Genomic DNA, 12715 nt, shown 5'->3' with positions numbered 1-12715 from the left:
CAGTTAAATATTAGTGTAACATGAAGCACTTGAGCCAGCCATGTGCAATGGCCATAACAAAAACAGGGAACAGCTCAGCTTGACAGTGGCAGAGTGCTGTCAGCAGCCATGACGGCTAATGATTTTGCCCCATCATTAGCTTCCTGTGCTAACGATTTTGTACCCGCACCCACCCAAAACATGCTAACACACTGCCAGACTAAGTAGTGCTTTTGGGAGCCGTAATTGGTGTTTTGGCTAATTGAGCACTACGGCTAAAAGCTTTCCATGGACTTGCTGTGATTTGTGACGTAGAGGAGCCTCACTCTGTGGAGCAGTGTTTTTCCAGGCCCTCGTCAGCTGTTTTATTTCAGCTATAGCTTCGACGAGCTTTGTTGTGTCACCTCCGTCTGTCATCACCTGCGATTCATCTGCCTATCTATCTTTGTCGTTGTCTCAAAGGCTTATCCCCATGCCCGGTTAAATGAGGTTTTAAGGCCATTAACTGATCCAGGCTATTATACTAATGCACCAGGGCTGTTCCAGATTTGATAAATGATTGGAAAGAGTTAATGAGACTTACATAGACATCTCGTATCAGCAGTGGCACTAAGAGAGACCAAGAAGACAGGATGTTTTTTCTCTAATGACTTCAAAGAAAAAAACATGTTTGTCATCAGGTTTACTTCCTAATATGTATGTGGCATAATGGGTCAGTGGTTTGCAGCTGGAGTGTATTGCTTAATAAATGTGCTGCGTTAATGTGTGTGTGTGTGTGTGTGTGTGTGTGTGTGTGTGTGTGTGTGTGAAAGTGTGTGTGTTACTGGCCAGCCTGGCAGCACTCTCAGTCCTCAGACAGGCCGTTCTTTGTGCTGCGTCTGATGTCATAATTTTTCTGACGTACACTTGCCAACAGGAACCTTTGGTCAAAAAAAGCACATGCCCGTGCGTGTGCGTGAGAGAGTGTGTGTGTGCGGGCGTGCACGCTTGTGCACTCTCATCACGGCCCTCATTCAGATGGCGCTTTCTTGATTGATGGTTGTCTTCGGGAGCAGGAGGGAGGGGCGGTGCGATCGGGAGGAAATTAATAATGCACAGGGGTTTGGGACGGTGGCTGTCCAGACTGGAGCTCTACAGTTGTCACACTGGTCACGGTGTTCGCAGCAGCGAGCGGCAGCAGCCACTGTCTGAGGGGAGCTCAGGCTCAGCGTGAGCACAGAGAGGGAATGCAGAAAAGATCAGAGGCTGCTGGATTATGTGCGGTTAAGTTGGAATGAGTCGTTCTGGACGGTAGATTAAAAGATCATTTAGAATCAATGGGCGATTACGGGAGTGAACATGCAGAAGGGCCTGGTGGAAAGCATTGCGCCATTCAACCCTTGGAGGATGTAGATATCTGCCAGCAAAGACACTGCTGAAATCACTCAGACAGACTGCTTTGATTAATATTAATAGGAAAGGCACACTCCGCACCTGTCTCTCTCTGTCTCTCTGTCTGTCTGTCTGTCTGTCTGTCTGTCTCCCTCAGCCTGTTATTCACTCCTGTCTTTGAGTGTCTACCTTCCTCTTCTTCTGTTCTTGTTTTTGTCTCTGTTGCCAGTCCGTGAGTGGAATTCTGCCACAGGTTTTATTCTCTGGGATTCCACAGACACATCCTTCAGAGAGCTGCCAAACTACCACAGGCAACAAATAATACTGAAAGTTTGAGGTTTTGATCACATAGTCCCATAGCACACACACACACACACACACACACACACACACACACACACACACACACACACACACAGGCGCGCAACAGTAATTCAATGACTTCATAAACATCTGATCCAAAGTGCTTTGACCCTTAGTTTGACAAAGGTGGTTACAAGCCTCTTGTACTTTGGATGATTACTAACAAGACCTCTTAAACATTTATGACAGTGTCCTCTAATTGAAACCTCTCATTTCAAGGACTTGGATCAAACAGAGGAAACAGGGACAGAAGGGGAACAAAGCATGTGATGAAAAAGTTGGGAAGAATGAAAATAATTGTGGTCACAAAGAAAATGAGAAAATCTTTCTGGTGGGTGGAGGGAAGCAGTGCTGCTGGATTGTGTTCAAAAGCAGAAATGCAAACTTAAATGTTTTCTGATGAGGCTGGTGGCCACGGTGTTAGGAAGATAAATGGGTGCATGGATAAATGGATTAAAAAAAATGATGGTGGCCCACATTTAGGCATCTTAGCAAGAAAAACGTTAAGATTTTTCCTTTAAAATATTTCAGCACGAAGGCGAAACACCTTTGGCTTATGGTATCTGAAAAACACATATCAGCTGACCACTGATAAATATATTGACCAGAGCAGCTTTAAAGCATGGTGCGTCCAGAGGCTGGGATTTAAAAGGTCAACAAAAAAAAAAAAAAAAAAAATGCAGTGCACTCTGTCCTGCCTTGCTGTTGTTTTTGTGGACGCCCTGGTCGATGTAACCTTGTCATGGAGGATTAGGTGATGCTGATTAAAACCCTGTTGTTGCAGAACCAGCCACACATGTGACACCTGATAATACAGTGGAAATATGGCATTGGTAATTGAAGTAACTCAAGGTTAGGGTGTGCACATGTGCTTGTGTTTGTGCTTTCACATATATGCAGTCACTTTGGCTTTATTTTCTCTGCTGTACTGATTAATAAGCATCAATAACTTTCTGCAACCCCAAAGTGTTTATTATATTCTCCTAAAAAGAAATAATAGTGTGACTGTGTGTGCACTACACGTGTGTGCATGCGAGTGTGTGTCCAGGAACTGAAAGATAGCTGGTGTAATGAGGCCAAGGTGATTTATAAGTGCAGAATGCTCCATTCCCCCAGCACATACATGCACACACACGCACTTCAGAGTGAGACTGTGGCAGCTGCTTCTCTTTCTTTTAATTGCTTGCCAATTAAAAGAAAGTGAAAGCCAAAGCCTGGCAAAACCTGGCAAAAGCAAATTGGTTCACAACTCTCAGAATCTATATTTGGTGATGAGGCGACTGTATGTGGCTGTTTTCCAAAACCTCACCCCGACAGGTTAACAGATGCTTTGCAGCTCAGAATGAAGAAAGAGTATAATTTGTTTTGGTGCAAAGGTTTGCTGTTAGACCAGTCCAGACAATCACCCGAAAGGATGGGAGGGAATCAGGCAGAGAGGAGACAATGAGGGAGACGGAGCGATCGAGAGGGTGCGTGAGAGACAGATGCACAAAGTCTGTTAGCATATTAGCGTCTCAGCGGAGGACAGGCAGACAGGTGAAGGCGGAACAGAGTCAACTTGAGTGAGTCTTTTAGTCATACAGTCTAGCCAGAGGGAGCGCTGCTTTCTGTCAGACAGGCTCACCATTAACCTGTAGTGACACTGTTTAGACAGCGGGGAAAGCAGCAGAGAGGAGGCAGGAGAGACGCCAGGACATTAGCATCACTGGCAGTGACTGGTGGGGACCTCAGGCTCACGCAGGACCGCATCGTTCAACAACACAGCAACTGATAATGGGGCGACTGGTGGGATAGGACTACGTGAAGGTGTTGACCTTTCTGAATGCAGCTGAGGAAATTTCTCAATACTACAATTATACAAGTGTAATACTTTATCCAGATAATGTGTTCTCCTCTCCAAGGGATGAAATCATCTATAGAACTGCTTCAAAAACATGTAAATGATGATAAACAGACAGTAATCCAGATCAGATTCACTGTATTACAAGTGACTCTGGAGCATCATTTTACAGTGTTATTCTGCAGCTGAAAATGAGAGGACCAAGACCATCAGAATAAAAACACTCCTGAACTTTTTTTTGATCCATCATAATGTTGTGTTTCCCTCCCATCTTTAATTTCCTCCCAGCTTGAGTTCAGGGCAAGAACATTCCTGTATTCAGTCCACCGATTCAACTGCTAAATATTCATTCATTAGTCACAAAATGTTCTTTAATCATGGTTTCCCAAGAGAAGGTCAAAGGCTTTTTAAGGGTTGGAGATGAAATTCCACAATTTGCCTATGGCTGTTTGTTCAAACCGCATTTTATTTTGAAAATCATTGCATCGCATTTAAAAGTTTCTAGATGAGTTTTGCGGTTCATGGTTAGTCCCAAACGTGGTTGAATGTTAAAAAATGTTAAAAACTTATTTAAAACTGCAACAACAGATTTTTGGCCACTTAAAAAAAAGAAGCTGTAAACACTGATGATCATCTGTTAAGCAAAAAGTTGCTTATTTTCCCGTCCAGGCCAACATTAGCATTCACTTGGAGTTTTGATTCCAGCAACCTGATGAATGTCAATTCAGTATTCACTCTCCTTTCACCTCTGTTTTTCGCTTCTCTCTCTTTGACTCTGAGTATCTGGCTCATCAGCGGCTAAATGCTCCACTATGTTCACCAGCTAGTGGCTAACTTTGTCTGTCTGCTGCTCGGTGCCGTGTGGGTAGCAAACAGAGGGTTTCTAGAGACCATCGTTGATGAAAACAGCTGCCTGATGTGTCCAAAAATGAGAGTGAATCCAAAGCAATGAGCAGAAAGATGCTGAAAAGACTTAAGGAGAGCTGCAGAGTTTGGTGATAAATCTCTGTAGGTTTGTCGTTGTGAGCGACACCTTTCAAAGTATACATAGTGGAGTCATTTGATCTAGTGTTAATATACAAAGAAATATCGATTTAAGCCCGCTGAAAGTAACCTTCAAGAGTTTAAAGCAATGTAGAGATTTCCCTCAATGTGGGAGATTTTATGTAATGATAAGCTCTGCATTGTTAAAGTTAATCACACACACACACACACACACACACACACACACACACACACACACACACGCACGGACGCACAGAGCGAGAGAGAGAGAGAGAGAGAGAGCTATCGTTGACATGCTCGAGTCTACTCACCCAGAGGGAATGTGCCTTGAAAATCAAAAGACATTAACCAATTAGCACTGATCAATAATCGCAGCCACACAGGCGCGGGCCAGACTAGCAGCATTGTTAATGTGTGCCTCTAGGCCAATCGGCGGGCTTGGGACTGTTATTGCTCTCAGCTCTCAGCCAATGAAAATGCTGGAAGAACTCTTGACATTCTGCTGCTCTCCAATGCAAAGTACCTTTCCCGCTGTAGCTAGGCAGACCAGGCTGCACGAGGAAATAAGAGGCAGAGATAAAGAGATAGAAAGGAAGGGAGGTGGGAGGAATAGAGGAAGAGTGGGAGAGTGTATGTGTTAAGTTGTGAAAGCAGGTGTCATAGTGGGCCGCAGTGGGCAGCAGGTAATCTCACTGAGATAAGCAGTAGCATGACAGCCAGCCTTTAATTCCCCATGGGAGGTGGTACTGTGGAGCTGCTGCAGGGTTGGTCTCCCCATCCCCTGGAAATAGATTTATACAAAGGAGTGGAGGCAAGAGAAGAGGATGCATTTTGATGGGCCAAGATTGAGGCGAGGCAAGAAGAAAGAGTGAACGCGACAAAGGCTGGAGATCTGCTTTGCACATTCAGCGCACATACATGAACATGTTCACATACACAGATCACAGCAGCACCTCTGCACCTCCGCTGCTCTGTATTCATGATGAGGAGAGCAAATATCAGCATGGGGCTCGGGAGCGCATGGGGGATCAAGGCGGAAGGAAGGGAACGAAGGGGAAAAGTGGGAGTAAAAAAGAGGAGAGATCTAAAATATTACACCTATCAGGGGGAGTGTTCAGTGGAGCAGGCATTATGAGAGTGTAAATTACATTCCCTCCTTCTCCCCTTGGGCTGCCGGCTGCTGGATGAATATAATCACCCACAGCACCGAGCACCCAGACATACGCGCTGCACCGTCTGCAGACACGAGCAGAATATTACACAGTGCCATGATGTGTGTATGTTTATTGTCACAGGGGTCTCCAATCGTGCATCGATCCGACATCGCCGCTCTCCTTCTGAAATGATGTAAAGTATCGACACTTTAAATAATGTGTCACAATTGGGAGATCAATAGCGATTCATCGGGGCTCGTAAAAACATCCAGCGTCAGGCGGGACAGACTGCACGGCGATAGGACGGAGGACAGCCGGGGTCTTTGCTAATTGAATTTCCCAATTTCCTTTCAATTTCCTGTCTTTATTTTTGCTTAACTGCTATGCAAAGACATTTTTCCTTGACCCTTCTGAACTTGAGGCTCTTTTTCTTGTAATGTAATTTGTCCCAAGAAAAGAAAAATTGACCTTTTGGATAAAACAGTTCACCGCACAGGTCGAACATTAGAGCTGAAATGATGCGGCGATCGATCAGCGGGATGATCGGTCTGCAGCTATTTTGATAATCTGTGAATATTTTAAGTCAGTTTACAAGCAAAAAATGTCAAAGAAATCAAATCAGGTTTTATTGCGACAGGCGCAATCGTACATTACAGCGTAGTCTGACGAATCAAATGCATAGATCAGTTGAAGAAGCAATCAATGTGCAGAGGCGGGTCAGGAATCTACTGGACTGAACAAAAGTGACTGTTTCCGATCATTTCCTGCCTGATAATAAACAGCCCTGACTTGTCAGACTTTGTTGGGTACTTAAGTCAAACCCGACCTCAACCTGGTCCAATGTTTTTCTCCAGGAAGCAGTACATCTTCCTTAGCGTTAGGTTGTTTGAGGGCCATTTCATCTATGAAGTAAACAAGCCTGCCGGTCTGAGAGTAGACCAGAGGTAAAGGCACTTGTGTTGCAATGTTTTTGTGCAATTTTTTTATTTTTTTTTCTGCTTTCGAGCGCTGACCCGAGCCATCAGGCAGTCCTTATTGTTGGACCCTGACCAGCATGAGTTTCAGAGAAGTGACACTGTGAAATAATATAATCAGTAATTTCTCTATTTCAGATTCTTAAATGTGAGGATTTGCAGCTTTTGTTTGTCTTAAGTGATAATGAAATGAAAATCTTTGGGTTTTTGGACTGCTGGTCGGACAAAATAAGACTGTAAAATTTGTGATTTTTCCCAAATTTTCCAACATTTTATAGACCAAATGACTAATCAAAAGCATAATTAGCAGATTAATGGATTATGAAAAGTATCCATATCGTCGTTCTCTCCGTCTCTTTTTGTTTCGCTGTGTGTATTACAATCTGTTAGCAGAAGCAGACAGACAGCTAATCCTCTTTATCTCCGCTCATGAAGCTAATTTGTCTCTCGACGGGACGTGGAGAAGATAGGGGAAGGTAGCGAGCGCACAGCTTAGGTCACGACGAGGGGGGGAAAGCAGAACTGATCGGTCTTCTTCACGACAGACCCAGTGGCAGGTCCACATGTCAGGGATGTTCGGTCAGCGCCCGCTAAATGGGAGGGCAGCAACTTGAGTCAAGGCTCATTACTTCTTTACATTAGGCAACAGTTCATGGAAACATTATTCTAATTCGTCTCCTTCCATGTCTCTATCCTCCTTATCCCTCCTTCTTCTCTCTCTCGCCCTCCTGGTCTCCTCCTACGCCCCCCTCTTCTTCTCTCCCCCCATCAGGGCCGCTGCTCCAGGGAGAACTGTAAGTACCTGCATCCTCCTCCACACCTAAAGACCCAGCTGGAGATCAATGGAAGGAACAACCTCATCCAGCAGAAAAACATGGCCATGCTGGCCCAGCAGATGCAGCTCGCCAACGCCATGATGCCCGGCACGCAGCTACAGCCAGTGGTGAGAGGACACGTACACAAACACTTACAGGAAACACTCGGGCGCACACGGGGTGCACACACTCTGCATATCGTGGAAATTTACAAGACCAGACGAGGTCTGGGTCAGGTGATCTGACGCACGTCTGGGTTTCTTAGTTTAACCTCCATAATGCTTCTTCATTGAGATGATGGTGCCACGTTGGCGTCCCCCTGCATATAACAGATACTTGCATCTCCAACTGACGTACGCACACACACACACACACACACACACACACACACACACACACACACAACACATAAAGAGCTGTTGCATTAAAAAAAAGCAGTCGAGAATATTTCATCTCCTGTTTTTTTGTCCACAAATGTTGATATAGTCACAGTTGGTGTTTAATGACGTTGGTGCCGTCCCACCGTCATCTCGTCTTAGTCATGAACAGAAAAGGTTGCTGACAAACGTATTTAGTCATAGTTTTCGTGAACAAAATAAAAACTAATGTGTGGAGTTAAAGGTTGCCAGACGTCCTCCGGCTTCCCAGATAATCACTCTCCGGCCAAGCTGGCTGACTTCCTGCTGGCTACCGTCAGACAAGAACGACACAAAAATGATTATGCCTGATACCCTTTGAGACTTTTTAATTTTTACTAATGACTCATGTTTAGATACTGCAAAGAGTCAGAGTGTTTGTGCTGCTCAGGAAAACATTTCTGTTGTGATTGTGTATGGGGAAACGTCTTTTTGGGCCAGAGGGCATCACGTGACCTGCATGTTTTACAATAAGCTAGAGAAGAAAATAAATTCAGTGAACTTGGAAAAATGAAAGAACAAATACAAATTCAGGTTGTGATTCTTTGAGCAGAAGAGATGAATTCGAGTAAACGTTTCGTGAAATTGATTATGACACTTTAATGAGGATTTTTCACTCGAATTAATTACTGAACTCTGAAATGTGTGAACTGATATGCAGTTTAATCTAGTTTTACAGTGCCTGTAACATGCTCCATGAGAGAGTCCAGCAGGGTTTCATTTCGTTGAATTTGTCATGCCGGCCAATCATGCTGCAATCAAATAATCAGAACTAGACCAGTAAGGAAATTCTGATTCTATATGTTGTCTTTATTTCTCATTAACCAGCCAAAATGATCAAATATCAAGCTGGATAAGAATTTACAGGGTCAGATAATCTGAGTGTAAAAGTTTAGTCTTGACTGAAAAAAGAGAGGAAAAAAAGAAAGAAACACTGTGAGGAAGACTGTGAGATACGTTTGAAGAGCTCCAGAAACAGCTAAGAGTTTGGGCATCAAAATTTCTCCGAGCCTGCGGTGATATCCATTTAAAAGTCCAAAACCCAAAGATGTCTAATTCACAGTGATGTAATCAAAGAAAAGCAGCAAAACGTCACATTTGATCAGCTGGAATCAGAGAAAGTTTGGTATTTTTCCTTAAAGAATAAATTCAATGATTCATTAACGATTATTATTGACTAATCAATCGACAGCACTGAGTTTTAAAGCGTCAGACAATGAATCCCTTTCATCACTGTGGGAGCATTTTTCTACAGTGAGGAATAAAATATTCTAATCACACAGTCCTTAACACACACACGCACACACACACAGATCAGCGCATACACACCTGCACACACACGCAGCATGCGACATCAGGAGTTGCCCTGTGCGTACGCTGCACGCTCCCAGGACGTTCACGGTGATGGTCGGAGCTCCAGTCGGCCAGCTCAGATGAATCCGTCCCCGCCTTCTCCATGAGACCGTACCCAGCCAATGAGAGCTGTCAGTCAGGCTTGAAGTGATTCCTCCTCTGTCCTCTGTCCCTTTATGTCTAAGTGGGAGCACTGGAGTGAATTTGTCTCAGACTATTCAAAGAGCCTCAGATGCTGCATGCTTGGTCACACACACACACACACACACACACACACACACACACACACACACACACACACACACACACACACGCACGTGCACACTTAGCCGATGGCTTATCACCCTTATCTGGGGAAGAGGGGCTGAGTCGAGAGGCCCATTGAGAGGAACAGAGGAAACCATGAAAGGGTTTAAAAAGCAATAGATCTCCCTGGGACAGCAAAGCCTTCCCTTTCTGTTTATGTCATGGGGAGAGAGAAAGTTAGGAGAGCAGAGGAGGAGGAGGAAGACAGGCTGACAGAGAAGGACAGCAAGAAGAAGAAAGGGAGGACCGAGCGAGGCAGGATGAGATAAATGGACAGAGTAAAGGCGGGTAGGTAAAGTGAAGGAGATAGGACAACAGCAGTGAGGGGAGACGGCTTCAGACCTGAGCTACAAAGAGAAGTTGAGAAAACAGAGCCGTGTTGTGTGCTCAGGGAATAAAAGGTAAAACTGGGTACCGGTCTTTCCAGGAATCAGACTTTCTTCCTCCATCCCTCCCTTGTGTCTTTAGCTGAGTTTCCTGCCCCCGTCATCAGCCTCTCCACCACATTTCATCTGCCGCTCTCCCACTTTTTTGTCTATAGCTCTGCCCCCTACCTCCATGTGCGTAGGAGAGTGCTTTCATTTCAAGCACTGAACTGTGCAGAGGGTGAAGTAATTAGGGTCCATTACAGCTGGCTGTGAATGATGGTGCTCGTGATGATTTTTATTACAGAGTTGACGTCAGCCGACGGCCCACATTACAATTATATCTATCCACGGTTCTGTATCAGTCACTCACTCACAATCCAAAATCTTCCCGAAAGGAAATCTGGTGCAGTTGTTTGGTGCAGAGGGTGTTTAAAAATAAGTGAAATAAAAGGGAAGGGCACTCCAGTGGCGTCTTATTTCTGTAATTAGATGCATTTCCATGTTTGGGTGGGAGGAGCAGGGACGTAGGTTACAGTGTCTAATACGTTATATTTGTTTTTTTCATCATTTTTTTGTATCATATTTTTGTCTGACTGTTGTCTCATTGTCAACATTCACAGTCCTGACATTGAAATTGTGAATCCACGTACAGCACCTCCTAAGTTTGTTTATAAAGACGCTGCACAAAAGTAGTTTTGCTATAAAGTTTATTAAAGGGAAATCTTTTGGGGAGACATTTTAGAAAATTCAAGGCTCTGATGAATAAGGAATAATGTGATGCATAAAATAATCAGGAAATAAGATGAATATTAAAGTAAATATTAAAGGCCTGGGAGTTAAGCACACAATATGTGAATAAACTTATAAAAAATGAGTGGAAAAATAGGATTATTGTGTCATTTATTGGCTGCGTGGTTTAAATATTGATTTCATGTTATTTTAAAGCTCTGGATCATCACACTGCTTTTGATCTTTCTATTTAATTTCTAGAAAGGAAGTTGAGTTGTCCGGTCTCACTTCTGACACACATACGTATATACATGTGTATATTTGCAGTGTTTATTTTATGTGACGGTGTATAATAGGAGAATCTTTCTGACCTAAAGGTGAGAGAAAGAGCGACACAAACACCAAATCACTGCTGCCACCAAACTGCTGTCAGGAAGCAGTGAGGTTTTTCTCTGTTCCTACTGTGTAAATGTGCTCAATTAAACATAACTGTTTTCTGTCTGTTGCGATTTATGGCAAGAATGTGAAATGTCCCATCATTACTGGAAATGATTCAGTGCTAAGTGAAGAGACATTCCAGAAAAGGCCGTCAGCACGGTCAGAAACTTTTCGCAGGATGAGATCACTGCATTGTTACGACCTGATGACAGTGAGTCTCTTCGCTGACATCATGCCGATTTCATCCTAACCTCGAGCTGAAAACATCCCAAACTGATGTCTGAGCACCTTGAGAGAGACACATCGGCTCGGTCATAATCCTTCCAGAGGGCAGCACTGGAAGAATTAGACAGTCAGTGCCATTATTCCTGATTGTCTGAGTCATTACAGAGCAAAGAGGAGGTTTTGGGAGGGTTGTAGCCGTCCAGGGCTACATTCCTCCCAAAACTTCCTGCTCTATTACTCACTGTGGCGTGTTGGCAGAGGCTCAAGAGACAATCCTCAGACTGGGGCCGAGGTCAGGAACGTGCAGGGAAAACTTGCAGTGCGCTACGTCAGCTAGCATACTCTTTAGCCTCCCTCTCACAGAATGTGGACATTTTCTTTTTCAAACTCCAGTAAAGCACACACAGACAGCTCTGCAGTGAAGCCCCCACCCCCTGCCAACGCACACACAGCTTGATGTCCCTCAGCCTTATTACTCCTATATGTGTGTGATCTCTGGTGTATAAAGCGTGTGATTCCATCTGATCCATGTGGGGAAAAGTCGACACCACATACAGAATGTGAGCTTCCTTTATGTGTTATCTCAAATGAAAGACAAGCAGCCATCAAAGACGCTTGTTTTTTCCTCAGATGTGAGCCCATTAATTGTCTATTTTTGCCATCTTCTTTGTCTCCACATCCCCAAACACAGTTCCTTCCCTCTGCTTGGCTGTTGTTAATTGCATACATCTCTTATTTCACCATCTACTGTCATATATCTTCAGTGGCTAATTTGAGCAGGAGTGAGGAAGGATGGCATTATACGTAATGGTAGACGTAATGAAATATTCATTATTTTTATATATAGACTTTTATTTTCGCATTGTTTTTGCTCAATTTTGACCAACTCTCTCATTTTGCTTGTGCCCACAGCCCATGTTTTCAGTCACACCCAGCCTTGCAACCAATGTCAATGCTGCTGCGGCGGCGGCCGCTGCGTTTAACCCCTACCTTGGCCCTGTGTCGCCCGGCCTGATGCCTGCTGACATCTTGCCCAGCGCCCCTGTACTGGTCACCAGCAACCCCAATGTCCCGGTACCAGCTGCTGCCGCTGCTGCTGCTGCACAGAAACTCATGAGGACAGACAGACTGGAGGTGAGAAACACACACATTCACACACACACACACACACGTGGACGCAGGTACAAACAGGAAAAATACAACCGCAAGCACACACCGCAGACCACACAGATGAGGGGATTTGCATAATTATTTTTTTTCACTTTCATAACAGTCACAGATTAAATGATAGATTAACAAAACGCTAGTCAACATTACCCGGCGAGGGTCTTTTTCGCAGCTATACAAACAAATTGGGCTTTGAAATATGGGCTGTGCCT

At 44.2% G+C, this 12715-nt stretch overlaps 1 protein-coding gene across 11 annotated transcripts in view; it reads left to right on the top strand.

Annotated features, from left to right (window-relative positions):
* LOC143323015 (muscleblind-like protein 1) overlaps window positions 1–12715 on the top strand; it is a 65185-nt gene that overhangs the window by 38908 nt on the left and 13562 nt on the right. For all 11 annotated transcript variants that reach the window (XM_076734550.1, XM_076734551.1, XM_076734549.1 and 8 more), the window contains 2 exons: window positions 7459–7629; window positions 12249–12470. In XM_076734550.1, the coding sequence (XP_076590665.1) occupies window positions 7459–7629; window positions 12249–12470 (393 nt within the window). The remainder of the gene's footprint in view (window positions 1–7458; window positions 7630–12248; window positions 12471–12715) is intronic.

Source organism: Chaetodon auriga, chromosome 7, assembly GCF_051107435.1.
Source record: "Chaetodon auriga isolate fChaAug3 chromosome 7, fChaAug3.hap1, whole genome shotgun sequence".
In the NCBI taxonomy this organism is placed as follows: domain Eukaryota; kingdom Metazoa; phylum Chordata; class Actinopteri; order Chaetodontiformes; family Chaetodontidae; genus Chaetodon; species Chaetodon auriga.
Note: the sequence above shows the minus strand (reverse complement) of the source record. Positions and strands in the feature narration are given on the sequence as shown.